This window comes from Physella acuta, unplaced genomic scaffold, assembly GCF_028476545.2.
Source record: "Physella acuta isolate Inbredline_101_S28 unplaced genomic scaffold, ASM2847654v3 ptg000402l, whole genome shotgun sequence".
Taxonomy (NCBI): Eukaryota; Metazoa; Mollusca; class Gastropoda; family Physidae; genus Physella; species Physella acuta.
In genome coordinates, this window is record NW_026731921.1 from 144,222 (window position 1) to 157,182 (window position 12,961).

General features: G+C 34.2%; 1 protein-coding gene across 1 annotated transcript; it reads left to right on the plus strand.

The window, feature by feature from the left end:
• The first annotated feature begins 387 nt into the window (after window positions 1–387).
• On the plus strand, window positions 388–7,138 carry LOC131942339 (uncharacterized). Its single transcript, XM_059302158.1, has 10 exons — window positions 388–494; window positions 2,091–2,257; window positions 2,381–2,469; window positions 2,643–3,237; window positions 3,835–3,994; window positions 4,157–4,231; window positions 4,638–4,688; window positions 5,702–5,761; window positions 5,956–6,026; window positions 7,092–7,138. The coding sequence occupies exons 2-10, from the start codon at window positions 2,116–2,118 to the stop codon at window positions 7,136–7,138; spliced, it is 1,290 nt and encodes a 429-aa protein (XP_059158141.1). The 5' UTR covers window positions 388–494; window positions 2,091–2,115.
• The last annotated feature ends 5,823 nt before the right edge of the window (window positions 7,139–12,961 follow it).

The following is a 12,961-nucleotide window of genomic DNA, read 5'->3' on the forward strand; positions in this document are numbered from 1 at the left end:
CAAACGTTTGATGACACACATTTGCGTAGCGATGGGGGGGGGGGGGGCGCCAAAATGGGTTGGAAAAATAAATTGAAAACTTGAGCGGGTGCAAATCGAAATTTTGGAGGGGGGGGGGGGGGGCTGCAAATCGAAAGTTTGTCCCCGGGTGCCGGGAAGGGTAGCTACGCCTCTGACCAGATGATCCATGGGGCAAGTGCAGTAGAGTTCACCTGTTTCTGTAACCTCGGCATATGAAGTGGTCAGCACTATGGTTGGTGTGGTTTCAATGTGGTGTTGGTGTGACGTTGATGAGGTTCTGTGATGTGTTAATGTGGTATGTTGGTGTGTGCTGACTTGAAGCTAATGATTTGAGTACAAAACACTGCAGTGCGCACTATACGGAGAAGACTACCTTTACAAGAGGTGCACTGTTGAAACGAACAAAAAAATTCCACATCTGAACGTGTTCCATTTTTCTCTCAAACAATTGAATATGTATAATATGGTCAGAAGTAAGTGGTTGATTAACAACATGTCAAGATTTACATTAAGTTTAAGCCTCTAGCTTGTTATAAAATAATGTCGTTACAATAAATTCAGTATGTACCTAATGTACAACAATGCATTTATGTAAATTTTAAATTGTACCTGTTTCATATTATCAATAAACCGGTAGTTTTTTTAAAAATCAAAATAAGCTTAAAGTAATACACGGAAACTACTCAAAATTTGAAAGAAGACAGAAAATTAGGGTAAAATCACGATATAGCGTCGGAAATTATTGGGTAATGTTCGTTGAGTTTCGGTAACATTCGTTACTGTAAACCATAGTTTATTTGACCGGTGAAATAAAAATAAAGTCAAGTGCATTAAATTAATGTTTTAACTTAATTTAATGTTTAACTGACAAAAAATTAGCAACAATTAGTAAATCTAAATATTATTATTAAAGTCGAGTGTAGTAATTAATGTTTTTTTTTAAGAAACACAAAAAAAATTGCAGTAGATTTGCGACAACCAGCTCTAGTTCTGTTAGTAAATAAGACGATTAGATTTTCTAAAGTTAAAAGTAGGAAGAATAACTAGAATAATGTTTAGTAGCAGCAATAATTAGCACATACACTTAAAATAATTAGAAATACAAAATAATTAGCAAAACAGTATTTAAATTGCAACTAAAATCAATCCTTGCACATTTTTCAACATTATGTATTTTAAAAAAATATGGCGGCATATAAATGATGGTTTACAGTATTTCCGGTGGTTTCCGGAACGGCTCGACAGACTACGCCATGGTTTTACTGTTTCTTACTGCTGTACAGTTCCGGAATAATAACCGACGCTATATCGTGATTTTACCTAAATTAGATATTTTACTTACAAGTGCAATTTCATCCATCTATCAGAAACAATGCTTAAGTTTTAGGCTTTCAAAACGTTAAAAGTAGAAAAAGCTCCACTTCCTGTTACCGGAAATCGCTGAAAAGTTGATACAAAACTATAAATTTGATATAATACTTACATGCTAAATTTCATCAACCTAGCTCTAACGGTACTGTAGTAATCTTGTTCACGGACATTAACACACGTACACATAAACAAATGGACATAATTGAAAGGCCCATTTTTTCCGACTGGATTACGCTTAAAACGATGAAATTCGGATAAATTTGGATATAGAATTTTCGCCCGATTAAAATAAGTCCCCCATACTCCGTATATGATAAAGCACTGCGGTGTAAACGGTGAAAACTGTCAGAATTTCATGTGCACGATTACAATACTTCCTCTATACTCTGTATACGAGAAAGTGAAAAGCGGCATATGTTTGCTGTTATGAGCGAATGTACGAGAAAGTATAGATGAGCTTATATGTTAACTTTTTTTTTCTTTTAGTATAAATAAAATCACAAGATTATTGTGTACTCATTATCTAACATTATCTAACATTATCTAACATTATCTAACATTATCTAACACTATCTAACATTATCTAATATTATCTAACATTATCTAACATTATCTAACATTATTTAACATTATATAACACTATATAACATTATCTAACATTATCTAACATTATCTCCCCTCCTTCTATGTCTGAAAAGATTCGATGAGTCAGCCAGCCTAGCCATGTATCCCAACTCCGCAGAAGCTTCTATCCATGAATTCTCTAGCCAGGACACGGTAGCCCACCTGACTCACCTGACAGGAAGTGCAGAGGTCATACTGGATAATGGCACGACAACGTGGCTCTTTTTGAGAGACAGCTCAGGTGAGTCGAAGTTGTGTTGAAAATGTTTCTGTGTTTGTACATACACGTTTGTATGAAACTATATTGGTACATACAAGTATTTATGGTTGTGTATCTGGACCACAATTTCTCCCATGTCCACAGGCATGAAGTTCGTAGCGTGCAGTCCCAAGCTTCTCTACACCGTCTGGCAAGTTTTAAAGCAGTTGATTTTGTCAGGAAACACATCCAAGGTAACCGACGAGTTCAATTATAATATTAGACATGTTTAAATCACACATGAATTGGTTGTTTATAAAATTATTCCGTTTGGTAGCCTATAGCTATTATTTAATGCATGTTTACAAAGATATTAATGCTGTTTACAAAGAACATCAACGACCAACACTAAGACATGTATTTGCAGGTCATACTGGTCAGGTCAAAGGTCACAGATCGTCCCATTTTCTCTAACTACGTTTCTGATGCTCTTTCCATTTGGCTGGTCAAGAAGCTGGACCTCCATTGCCAGAAGTCTTTATCTCGTCGTCCTATGGAGCTCTGTGACCGTCTTCATCCTTCTCTACCCAAAAATCTCCGTGGGTCTCCAGCGTATATGAGACAATGCCTTCATTCATCTCGTCAGGAATTTCTTAGCCTTGTTCTCAAACAGAAGAAATGGCCCTGCCCATATCTAAGCATTATCAACGGCCTGGGGTCAAAGGTGACGGCCGTGCTACTAACCCTAGGGTCAAAGGTGACGGCCGTGCAACTACCTCTACACGATGAGGCCGATCGAATCCTGGTTATAAATGGTGTCGAGAAGCAGCCAGAGGTTACGGCCTTGACATTGCAGGAAGAGGCCGAGCTCGAGCAGGCCGTAGTTGATGTCCAGGTAGCTGGACAGGCAGAGGAGACCAAAATGATGGATGTGTATGATGGGCCTGATCACATGACCTCTTGTCGTGGACATTGGAAGAATGCGTGGCTTTTCGTCATGGTCATGTTGTTGCAGGTGTCGGGTAAGTAACGATCGATAATTGATAATAAATCAAAAAAGTCAATTTATATATATATATATATATATATATATATATGTATATATATATATATATATATATATATATATATATATATATATATATATAGGCCCTATATATATATAAATTTTATATATATAAATTGCATATATATATAAATTGCATATTACATTTATATATAAATTTTATATATATATATATATATATATATATATATATATATATATATATATATACGTATTTATAATATATATATAATATCTATATATACATAAATATAAATATATATTATATATAATATATACATAATATTATATATATATATATATATATATATATATATATATATATATATATATATATATATATATATATATATATATATATATATATATATGTATATATATATATATATATATTATATATTATATATACATAATATTATAAACATATATATATATATATATATATGTGTGTGTGTGTGTGTGCGTGTGTACCTGTGTACCTGTGTACGTGATCACTGACGCTTTACACAAATAGTTACATGCAACTAATGAATACTTGAATGTTTATCTTCAGGCCTGAAGTGTCAGCGCTGTGTTGACTGGATAGATATAGTTCGTTTTCGAGCCGATATACCTGGCTCCTATTTTGGCCTAACCACCTACCTGTCCACGTACCGCCTCCATTACTGTCGGTACGGATGTTGCGGCAGCTACAAAGAGGAATGCTGCCCCAAGTAAGTTCTTACTTCTGTAGGTTTCACTGGACTAAAAACTATTTGTCTTTCTATCCAACGGCCTGCAGGCTGATCTGCCTTCCTCTTGTCTAAGTTATTGAATGTGTTTACCTGTCGATAGAAACTATTATTTCAATAGAAAACATCTGTACTTTCTTACAGGCCACACATGAACGTCACTGGGCAGCCTGATGTCGAGTCTGATGATGAAGAAGATGAGTCTGATGATGAAGAAGAGTAAATAAAGTTGTCTTTTTTACTTATGTTAAAGTACGCTTACACGCAGGGGCGGCGCTTCCGTTATGGGAACTAGGCAGTCACAAAAATGTGTTATTAAATAAAATATGGAACTGAGTGGCTTAGCTGTAGCGAGCTGAAATGCCAACCCGTAAGTCTCAAGTTCGAATCCGGTTTCGAGGCAGTAGATCGTACCTAGGTCCACCCAACTCTGATGGGTACCTAACTCACGTTAAGGAAAGAAAAGGTGGCTGTGCATAGTGCTGACCACACTATCTCTTCATATGCCGAGGTCACAAAAAGGTGAACTCTACTCAATCTGCCCCATAGGCAGTCAGGTTTAAAATGCAACTTTACTTTACTATAAACTATTATTTCAATAGTAAACATCTATACTTTCTTACAGGCCAGACATGAACACCAATGAGCAACCTGATGTCGAGTCTGCTAATGAAAAGTAAGTTGTCTTTTTTTTTTACTTATGTTAACGTAGGCATACAATCAGGACAGGCGCTACAGTTAGAGTGCGCAAAAAATGTGTAATCGCCGTTATAAAAAAAATATCTAATAATTAATTTAACTCTTATTATATTACATAAACTATAGACAAGGTAATAATTGTTGTATATAATATCAATCTTCTAAGCATTTTAAACGGTTATCAAATGTTAATGCTCATTTATAGTTCGCTGATTTACTTACTGACTGCAAACATTTAGAAACATCGTTGACGCATAAATCAAATAAAGTACAACACTAGTTGGAAGATAGTGTCATTGTTTTCTCGAGAATACTATTAAATCTTCATAGGTAATGGGTAACATAATTTCTTTCAAAACGAAATAAATTGAAACGTATATCCGTTCAACTATGTCACAGATTCGTGGCCTTTACAACCATTACAAGAGAACGTGATTACCAATCAACACAATTGAACGAACTATTAGAAAGTTTAGCGAGGAAGATAGAGCAAAAATTAAATTTTCATTTTGCAGTTTACTTGTAACATTAACGCCTATACAATTAATAATTAATTTGACACTATATGTTTTTTTTACTTATACATATTTATTATTTTAATGTATGTGTGTAAAAAAGGGGCCGTTTTAATAAGTTTGAATAAGTTTGAATAAGTTCTGCCTAGGGCGCTAACTAACCTGGTACCAACACTGGTCTAGTTTATTTTATTTACCAATCCATCAGTAAATATGGGACGGGGTGGCATAGCGGTAGAGGGCGAGACTGCTATCCCGAATGTCTCTAGTTCAAATCCGGGTTCATGTTAGTAGAACGTTCCAGAGTTTTGATGGGTACCTAACTCACATTAGGGAAAATAAAGGTGGCTGACCACTTCATATGGCGAGCTCACTGAATAAATGAACTTCTTCACCTGTCTTATAGATTATCGGGTTAGAAAGTTAATCTATGTATCGATATATACATTTTAAAACATATCTTCTCTATTTATAGACCTAGAGAAAATGCGACGGAACCCTGCAAGTGTGAGGAATCATCAGACGATGGTCACAAGTAAGTTTGGTTTATTTATGTAGGTATTAGTGTAATTAGTGTAATGAACATCCTCTTTATACCCACCTACCTACGTGCTAAGCTTCGACACGCACATGCACTGTCGCACGCTCGCACACGAACACACACAAACACACACTCACTCACAGCTTATCCATCTTTGTAAACTGCAAACATACATTCTCTACATACAGAGAAGCTGACAACTACCAAGATGAGCTATTGTTCGGCCTGGTTGCTACAGCTGCCCTCCTGTTTTTCACCCGTAAGTTGATATTTGTTTTTTTAATTCTAGGACGCACTTTGGTTTCACAGGTTGGGGGAGTGAGGGGTGTGGGGTCGCATTGAGAAAACGTTAATGGTTTTTCTTTTTGTTATAAATTACACCCTTTATTACATAGCTAGTGTGTGGTGTCTTTTTTATTTCGAATGCACGCGTTAGAGGTTAGGACTTCATTCGTGTAAGCAGATACATTAAATGAAATATAACCAGCTTTCTAGAGATTTCTGAAACTCAAACAGAAGTTGTTGTTTTGTTAACACAATACTAATATAGTGGCGGGAATTCGTTGGCTTAGAAGATCTTACTTGAACAAGATCAAACTGTTAAGCTTTACAAACCATCATACAGTATAGTATACGCTATTTCTATTTGTAATGGACATTGTTTACACGACTTAGAAAGCTGCTCCACACAATTTAGATTATCTTTTTTGTAACAACAGTAATATCCCTTGTTGTGGGTTTGTTTTGATACAAGAACACGAGCAAACAGTAGTAAATTTAAACTATAAACTTTATTTACACTTTACACAGTGAAATGATAAATCCATAATAAATCCATAGTAGAAGATAAACAACTGGTACAAGTACAATCACGAATCAAAGAGACGTGGTGACATTCCACTTCATATTCACAGCCACAGTCCAAACCCCTTTTCGTTCACCTTGCGCCCCCTTTTATACGATCCATTCTCTCCCCTTACGTCAATGAGCGATCTCACCCAAAAGCATGGGAAAATACATGACGAGTCGCTCAAACAGTCCTTCCGTTAGCCAGGTACTCTACATTCATGCAACTTCATGTAAAACACAATATAATATAACCATACCTAATAATACAGTCTGTGCCATTTTTAATTTACATAACATTATTCTATGTTTGTGTTTCTCTGGTGTTTAATTTTGATAAGTTTTGTTTCATTTTGATATTTTGCTCTTTGTTTCACGTGAAGTCATTCTCTCTGCCTGTATTTTCTCTTAAGTGCTCTTGACAGAACTTAATGACAAAATGTTTTTTTAATATAATTTTTTTTCCTTCTATTTTCAGTGGTCAATAGCCTGAAGAAGAGGAAGAAACATAGGTCAAGGCATTAGAATTGTCTGAGTAGGTATGTTTGTCTTTGTGTGTGTTTGCGTGTTTGTGTGCTGGGTAGGGTGTGTGAAGGTGTGCGTGCTTGCGAGAGCGTGTGTTTGTTCGTCTAAGTTTTACAAACACGATCACTTTGTATTGCTTCCAGACTTTTTTCTCCGGTGGCACTTGAATTTTTCCCGGGGGGGGGGGGGGCGACGACGACACTGACAAAAGTATATAGTTTCAATATAAAATCTATTACGTTCAGGGTGGCGATAGATATTTTTCGGGGAGGGGGTTTCGCGGACCCCACCCCCCCCCCCCTAGGTTTACGAGATTCCATGTATAGGTGCCATATATATATATATATATATATATATATATATATATATATATATATATATATATATATATATATATATATATATATATATATTAGATAGTATACTTCTGTATCTATCATTTCGGCATGGTCGGGTTGGTGTAGCACATTGTTGCTGTACCAGAAACTCCCGAGTTCAAACACCGGGCAGACGATCCCCGATTATGGGGACAACAACTCAGCTCTGATAGGCAACTCTTACAACTGATGCTAACGCGGCATCGTATGACCTTCCAGTAAAGGTCACAAGTCACGGCGCATGAATTTCTAAATAAAAATTTAACAGCCACGTGTTCGTGACCAAGGCGCAGAGGCGTATCGAGGGGGGGGGGGCATATGTCTAAGGGGTCGACAAAATTGGTTGGAAAAACAAATCGAAATTCTGAGGGTGGGATGCAAATCGAAAGTTTGTCCTCGGGTCTCTGCCGAGCCACCTTGACGGAGACATCTGGCTGTGGTCAGGCCTGGAGAGGGGAGGGTGGCGCCATGCCACACTCAACCTTAGATACACAACTCTATGCTGGTGTCCTAACGACCCTAAAAGGGTTAAGGGATGATTTAGACGTATCATCTTTGTTAAATTTCCTGTAAACTTAAGTTTTATTTCATTCTACTTTGTACCGCTTTATAAAGATAAACGTAATTTCTTCTGTAAAGGATCTCCTGTACATAAATTACTTTCACCTGTTGAGTAGTTTCATGTAACCAGAAGGAGTATATAACTATTTCCAATTTTTCAAAATGTTTCAAAATTTTATTACTTTAAAATCGTATTTTCAAAAAGCAGCTTTTTCTAAGAACCTATTAAGTCAATTTGTTTTCTCCAATGGTATGGAGAATTATGTTGTTCTATATGCAGATTGCACCGAAAGTACCACCGTTTTATAAGAATGAGCGGCAAAGTTGAAAAGATTCACTTCTACTTTATTTTTCTTAGATAATTAAATAATACATCATGCATTTATATCTAGTTTTGTTGTTTAACTGTTTGGACTACAATGTTTTATATTATCTCATTTCTAGATTCCGGAATGATGCTGACTGGAACATTCTAACGATCTAAATACCATCATGTAGTTTGGTTTTTTTTTTTTTTTGATTGATGCAAGTAATTTATTTGTTAATATTCAAAACAAATGCCTCAAAAAACTGACAAAAGCTGCGTTATAAATAGATTTGGTGCAGACTTTCACATTCAGATATTCAAGCAAAAATCATACAACACATATTAATAATGTCTCATATTGATACATTTAAAATTAGTCTCAACTCATTCACTTTTTCCCAACAGTTTTATAAAATATATATCAGCAATCATTTAAAAAATGCTAATATCACTAGCTAGTCTAAATTATAATTTTTATTTTTGCCTGTGAAGATTTTTCTTTCAAAATGAGTTTTATAAATAAAAATCCTAACTTTACTCTAAAAGTACGTTATTTGTGTTGTTTATACAATTTTTTAAATTGAGATTTTTAAAAAAGCCCGGAAGAAATTTTGCATTAGAAAGTAAAATCAAACTGTTTTATTTTAATAATAAATTAATTTATTGAACATTTAAATTTTTTAATCACTTAATTCCTTACATAAATCTTAGTATCTATTTTACAAATTTTTATCTATTTAGTATACAACTAAGATAAATAATTTAAAAAATGTATCAAAGCCAAGAGCTAATTTAGCCATTTCTTTGAAATCATCTGTTGAGGCAAAACACTTTTTTTCTGGCTTGACATTTAATTGATTGAGATTTACAGCAGGAATTACTGTTAAACTTATACATACTTATTATTAACAGCAGGCCATTCATTAAAGAACTTTTTCTGACTAGACTAGTAATAAAAAATGCAAGTCTGAATATATAATAAAAAAAAATCTCTAAGAAAACACAGAGTGATCTCTGTATTGTAGAGCAGGGGTCGGCAACCTTTTGAGGCGAAAGAACCAAAAGTTACAATTTACAACATTACCCGGTTTTTAAAGAGCCACAAACATTTTATGTCAATTGTATATTTGTTTAGTATATATATATATATATATATATATATATATATATATATATATATATATATATATATATATATATATATAATCCTAAACAAATATCATACTATATATATATATATATATATATATATATATATATATATATATATATATATATATACATATATATATATATATATAATTTAAAATAAACAGCTTTGAATATATGAGATACTCTAATTTGAATTTGTGTTGAGAGGATCTACTATGTAAGTCAGAGTGTTTGTTTTGAACAGCTCAAATATCTCATTGAAAAGAACCTTAATTTTGTTTATATTAATGCTGAAGTGATTGAATAGAAGCATTGGTATTATGACGATATATTTTTCAGATTTTTCGTAAATAAGTAATTTACCGCTCATCATGTATTCAACAAAAAAAAATATTTGTTCTCGAAACAAACCATCTTTTCAAGCAAGACATAGGCTAGATTTTCCATTCAGTTTTACACTTAGCTGGTTTAGTTTCTTTGTGATATCCACTATGATGTTGAATGTTTCAATTTGGAATGGACAATGTAATAGGAAGTACACTGATATAGGGAGTAACTAAATAGTCTAATATAATAGTGAATGTTTTTTGTTTATATCTATTGTTATACCTTTTATTGCCGAGTGTTGCAAAGCAATAAAAAAATAATTTTATGAGTTTTGGAAATAAAATAAAATAAATATTAATATTTGTGCATGGAGCTGAAGAGCCGCAACTGGCCATCAAAAGAGCCTCATGCGGCTCGCGAGCCGCAGGTTGCCGACCCCTGTTGTAGAGTAGTAAACTTTGACATGACTTTAAATTTTTTTAAAAGTTTTTATTTACTTTTGAATTTAGCGATCTTGCAAAGTGTAAGACTTTTCTATGGATTTAAGTGTTAGATCAATTATCGTGCGCATTTGTCTAAATTTATGAGTTAAAAAATTACTATTGAAAGTGTTGGGAAATAATTTTCATTTTTTCAAACTGATAGTACTAATTGTCGGCATTTTCTTTAAACACAATTTAAAAAAAATAACAAAAATTCTAATTATGTCTGAAATTTTTTTATATTTAGGCCTTTAGCATTTACTTCCCTTTGATAAATTAGGAAAACACATAATTACTTCCCTTTATAAAGCATTGCATTTGTGGAAAAGAAGTTACTTTTTACTTTGTTTTGGTGTTGGGAAAAAAAGTAATTACATAATTAGCGGGGATTGATCAAGTGCACATGTTGAAGGTATTTTACGAATAAGCTTGGAGTATTATAATTGTTCATTAAATTGAAACTGGCGCGTCCGCCGGCGCCCCACCAGGGTTCAATTTGGCGCTCTGGGCTATCCTGTGAGCGCCATGGTGCATAATTTCGATTTAAACAGCGCGATAGAGTATGGATAAGAACGGTTACTATAGTCTTTAAGTGAATCGAATCCGGGCGTCCTCTGGTGCCCAGACAGGGTGCTATTTTGGGCCCCGTGCCTCCCGTGTTCGGTTTGGCGCCTACCTTCCTGAGTGCAAAAGACTATGAACAAGTTGGGGTACTATAGTCGTTTATTAAGCTGAAATAGGCGATTCCACCCCGGGCTAGACTGTGAGCACTTCCGTTTATGTACGCGTTAGTGTTTTCTTTGTGTTTAGGTTGCGTTTGCGTTTGTGGTTGCGTTTTCGTTCGTTTTTGTTCTTTCTTTTTTCGTTTTCGTTTGTGTTTTTTCTTTGGGTTTGTATTTGTGTTTGTGGTTGGTTTTGCGTTTGGATTTGGTTTGTTTTCGTTTGCTTTTTCGTTTGTGTTTTTTTCTTTGGGTTTGTGTTTGTGGTTGGTTTTGCGTTTGGATTTGGTTTGTTTCGTTTGTTTTTTCTTTGTGTTCGTATTGGTGTTTGTGGTTGTGGTTGGGTTTGTTGTTAGGTTTTTGTTTTCGTTTGCTTTTTTGTTTGTTTTTTGTTTGTGTTTGTATTGGTGTTTGTGATTGTGGTTGGGTTTGTTATTAGGTTTTTGTTTTCGTTTGTATTTGTAATTGTGTTAGCGTTATGTTTGCGTTTTGTTGTTTTTGGTTGGTTGTGGTTTGGGTGGGCAATGCCGGGTTTATGGTGATTTCTAAACACACAGGTAATGGTCTTTAACAGAAAGGTTTTTCACACAAGCCAGAGCAGGGCCTGGCCGGGACGGCTAGTATATATATATATATATATATATATATATATATATATATATATATATATATATATATATATATATATATATATATATATATATATATATATATATATATATATATATATATACACAATAAACGAACATTGAATATTTATTTCTAGCGTGATCGGATTTTAAAGAAAATGGTTTTTTTTCAATTAAAACAAATTACAAAATGTCATGTATGTGAGTGCATTAGTATGTTTTGAAAATCTGTTTTATGTTATCTCTGCCATACACCTCGTACAACTAGTCGGTCAAAAGAATTCAAAACATGAAAGTTTTGTATAAGTAATATGTCTCGTTTTATGTTTATTTATGTTTTTTTATTTTCATTATTCATTTTAAATACATTTGCTTTTTTCACAATGCTATTCGTTAGTAAGTCATTTTAAAAGATAATAATAATTAAGAGAAGTAATTGCTTTTTAATTTGTTTAGTAAAACTCCATTAAGCTTATGATTCTGATCACCCCTATTTGACTATTTAAAAAAGGGAAATAAGTCATGGACGTGGTTTGAATGTTTGCCTATCTTTCGCACTACAGCTCATGTGTAGGCCTATATTTTTTTACGCAACAGCATGTCTTAGCTACTGTTTATCGTCACTACTGTAGTCGATCTGTTTCTTATTTACAAAACCACTATCAAGGTGCCAGTGGCGAAACTATAAAATTAAAGCACATCTCTCCCCCCCCCCCCACCGTCCCTAATGCGGCGATACTGATGATTCAAGTAGTACACCTATCCCCCTGTGCAGGACACCCAATAAATGGACCCTGGGTGCTAAGATAACCCATGGGGATCTCGGGACGTTCCACTACACATTTCCGTAGGAAGCCGTTACTCCAATATCGTTAAACAAATATTAGTATTATTAGGCCTGTGACAGAAACCTTTGCGGGAGTGTACTCAAAAACTTCCCAACTTTTCATTGCGATAGCACAAAGGGTCTTGTAATGCATAAAAGACAGACACACGGTGTTCACGTGTACAGCTGCATGTGCCCAGCAGAGGAAAATCTTCTGATTTAAGAGACATCCATAAATGACGTCAAGCTTTTTTTGATGACTCACAAAAGAACAGACTCTCACTCCTAAATGACGTCATTTATTAATTAAATCTTTAATTAATTCATGTACTAGTAATATAAAAAATAGGCTTACCTTCCTTGTATTGTGAATAAGATTCGTCAAACTAATAGATAATATGCTATTAAATTAATGTCCGCTGACTAGTCTGATAAAATGTGAG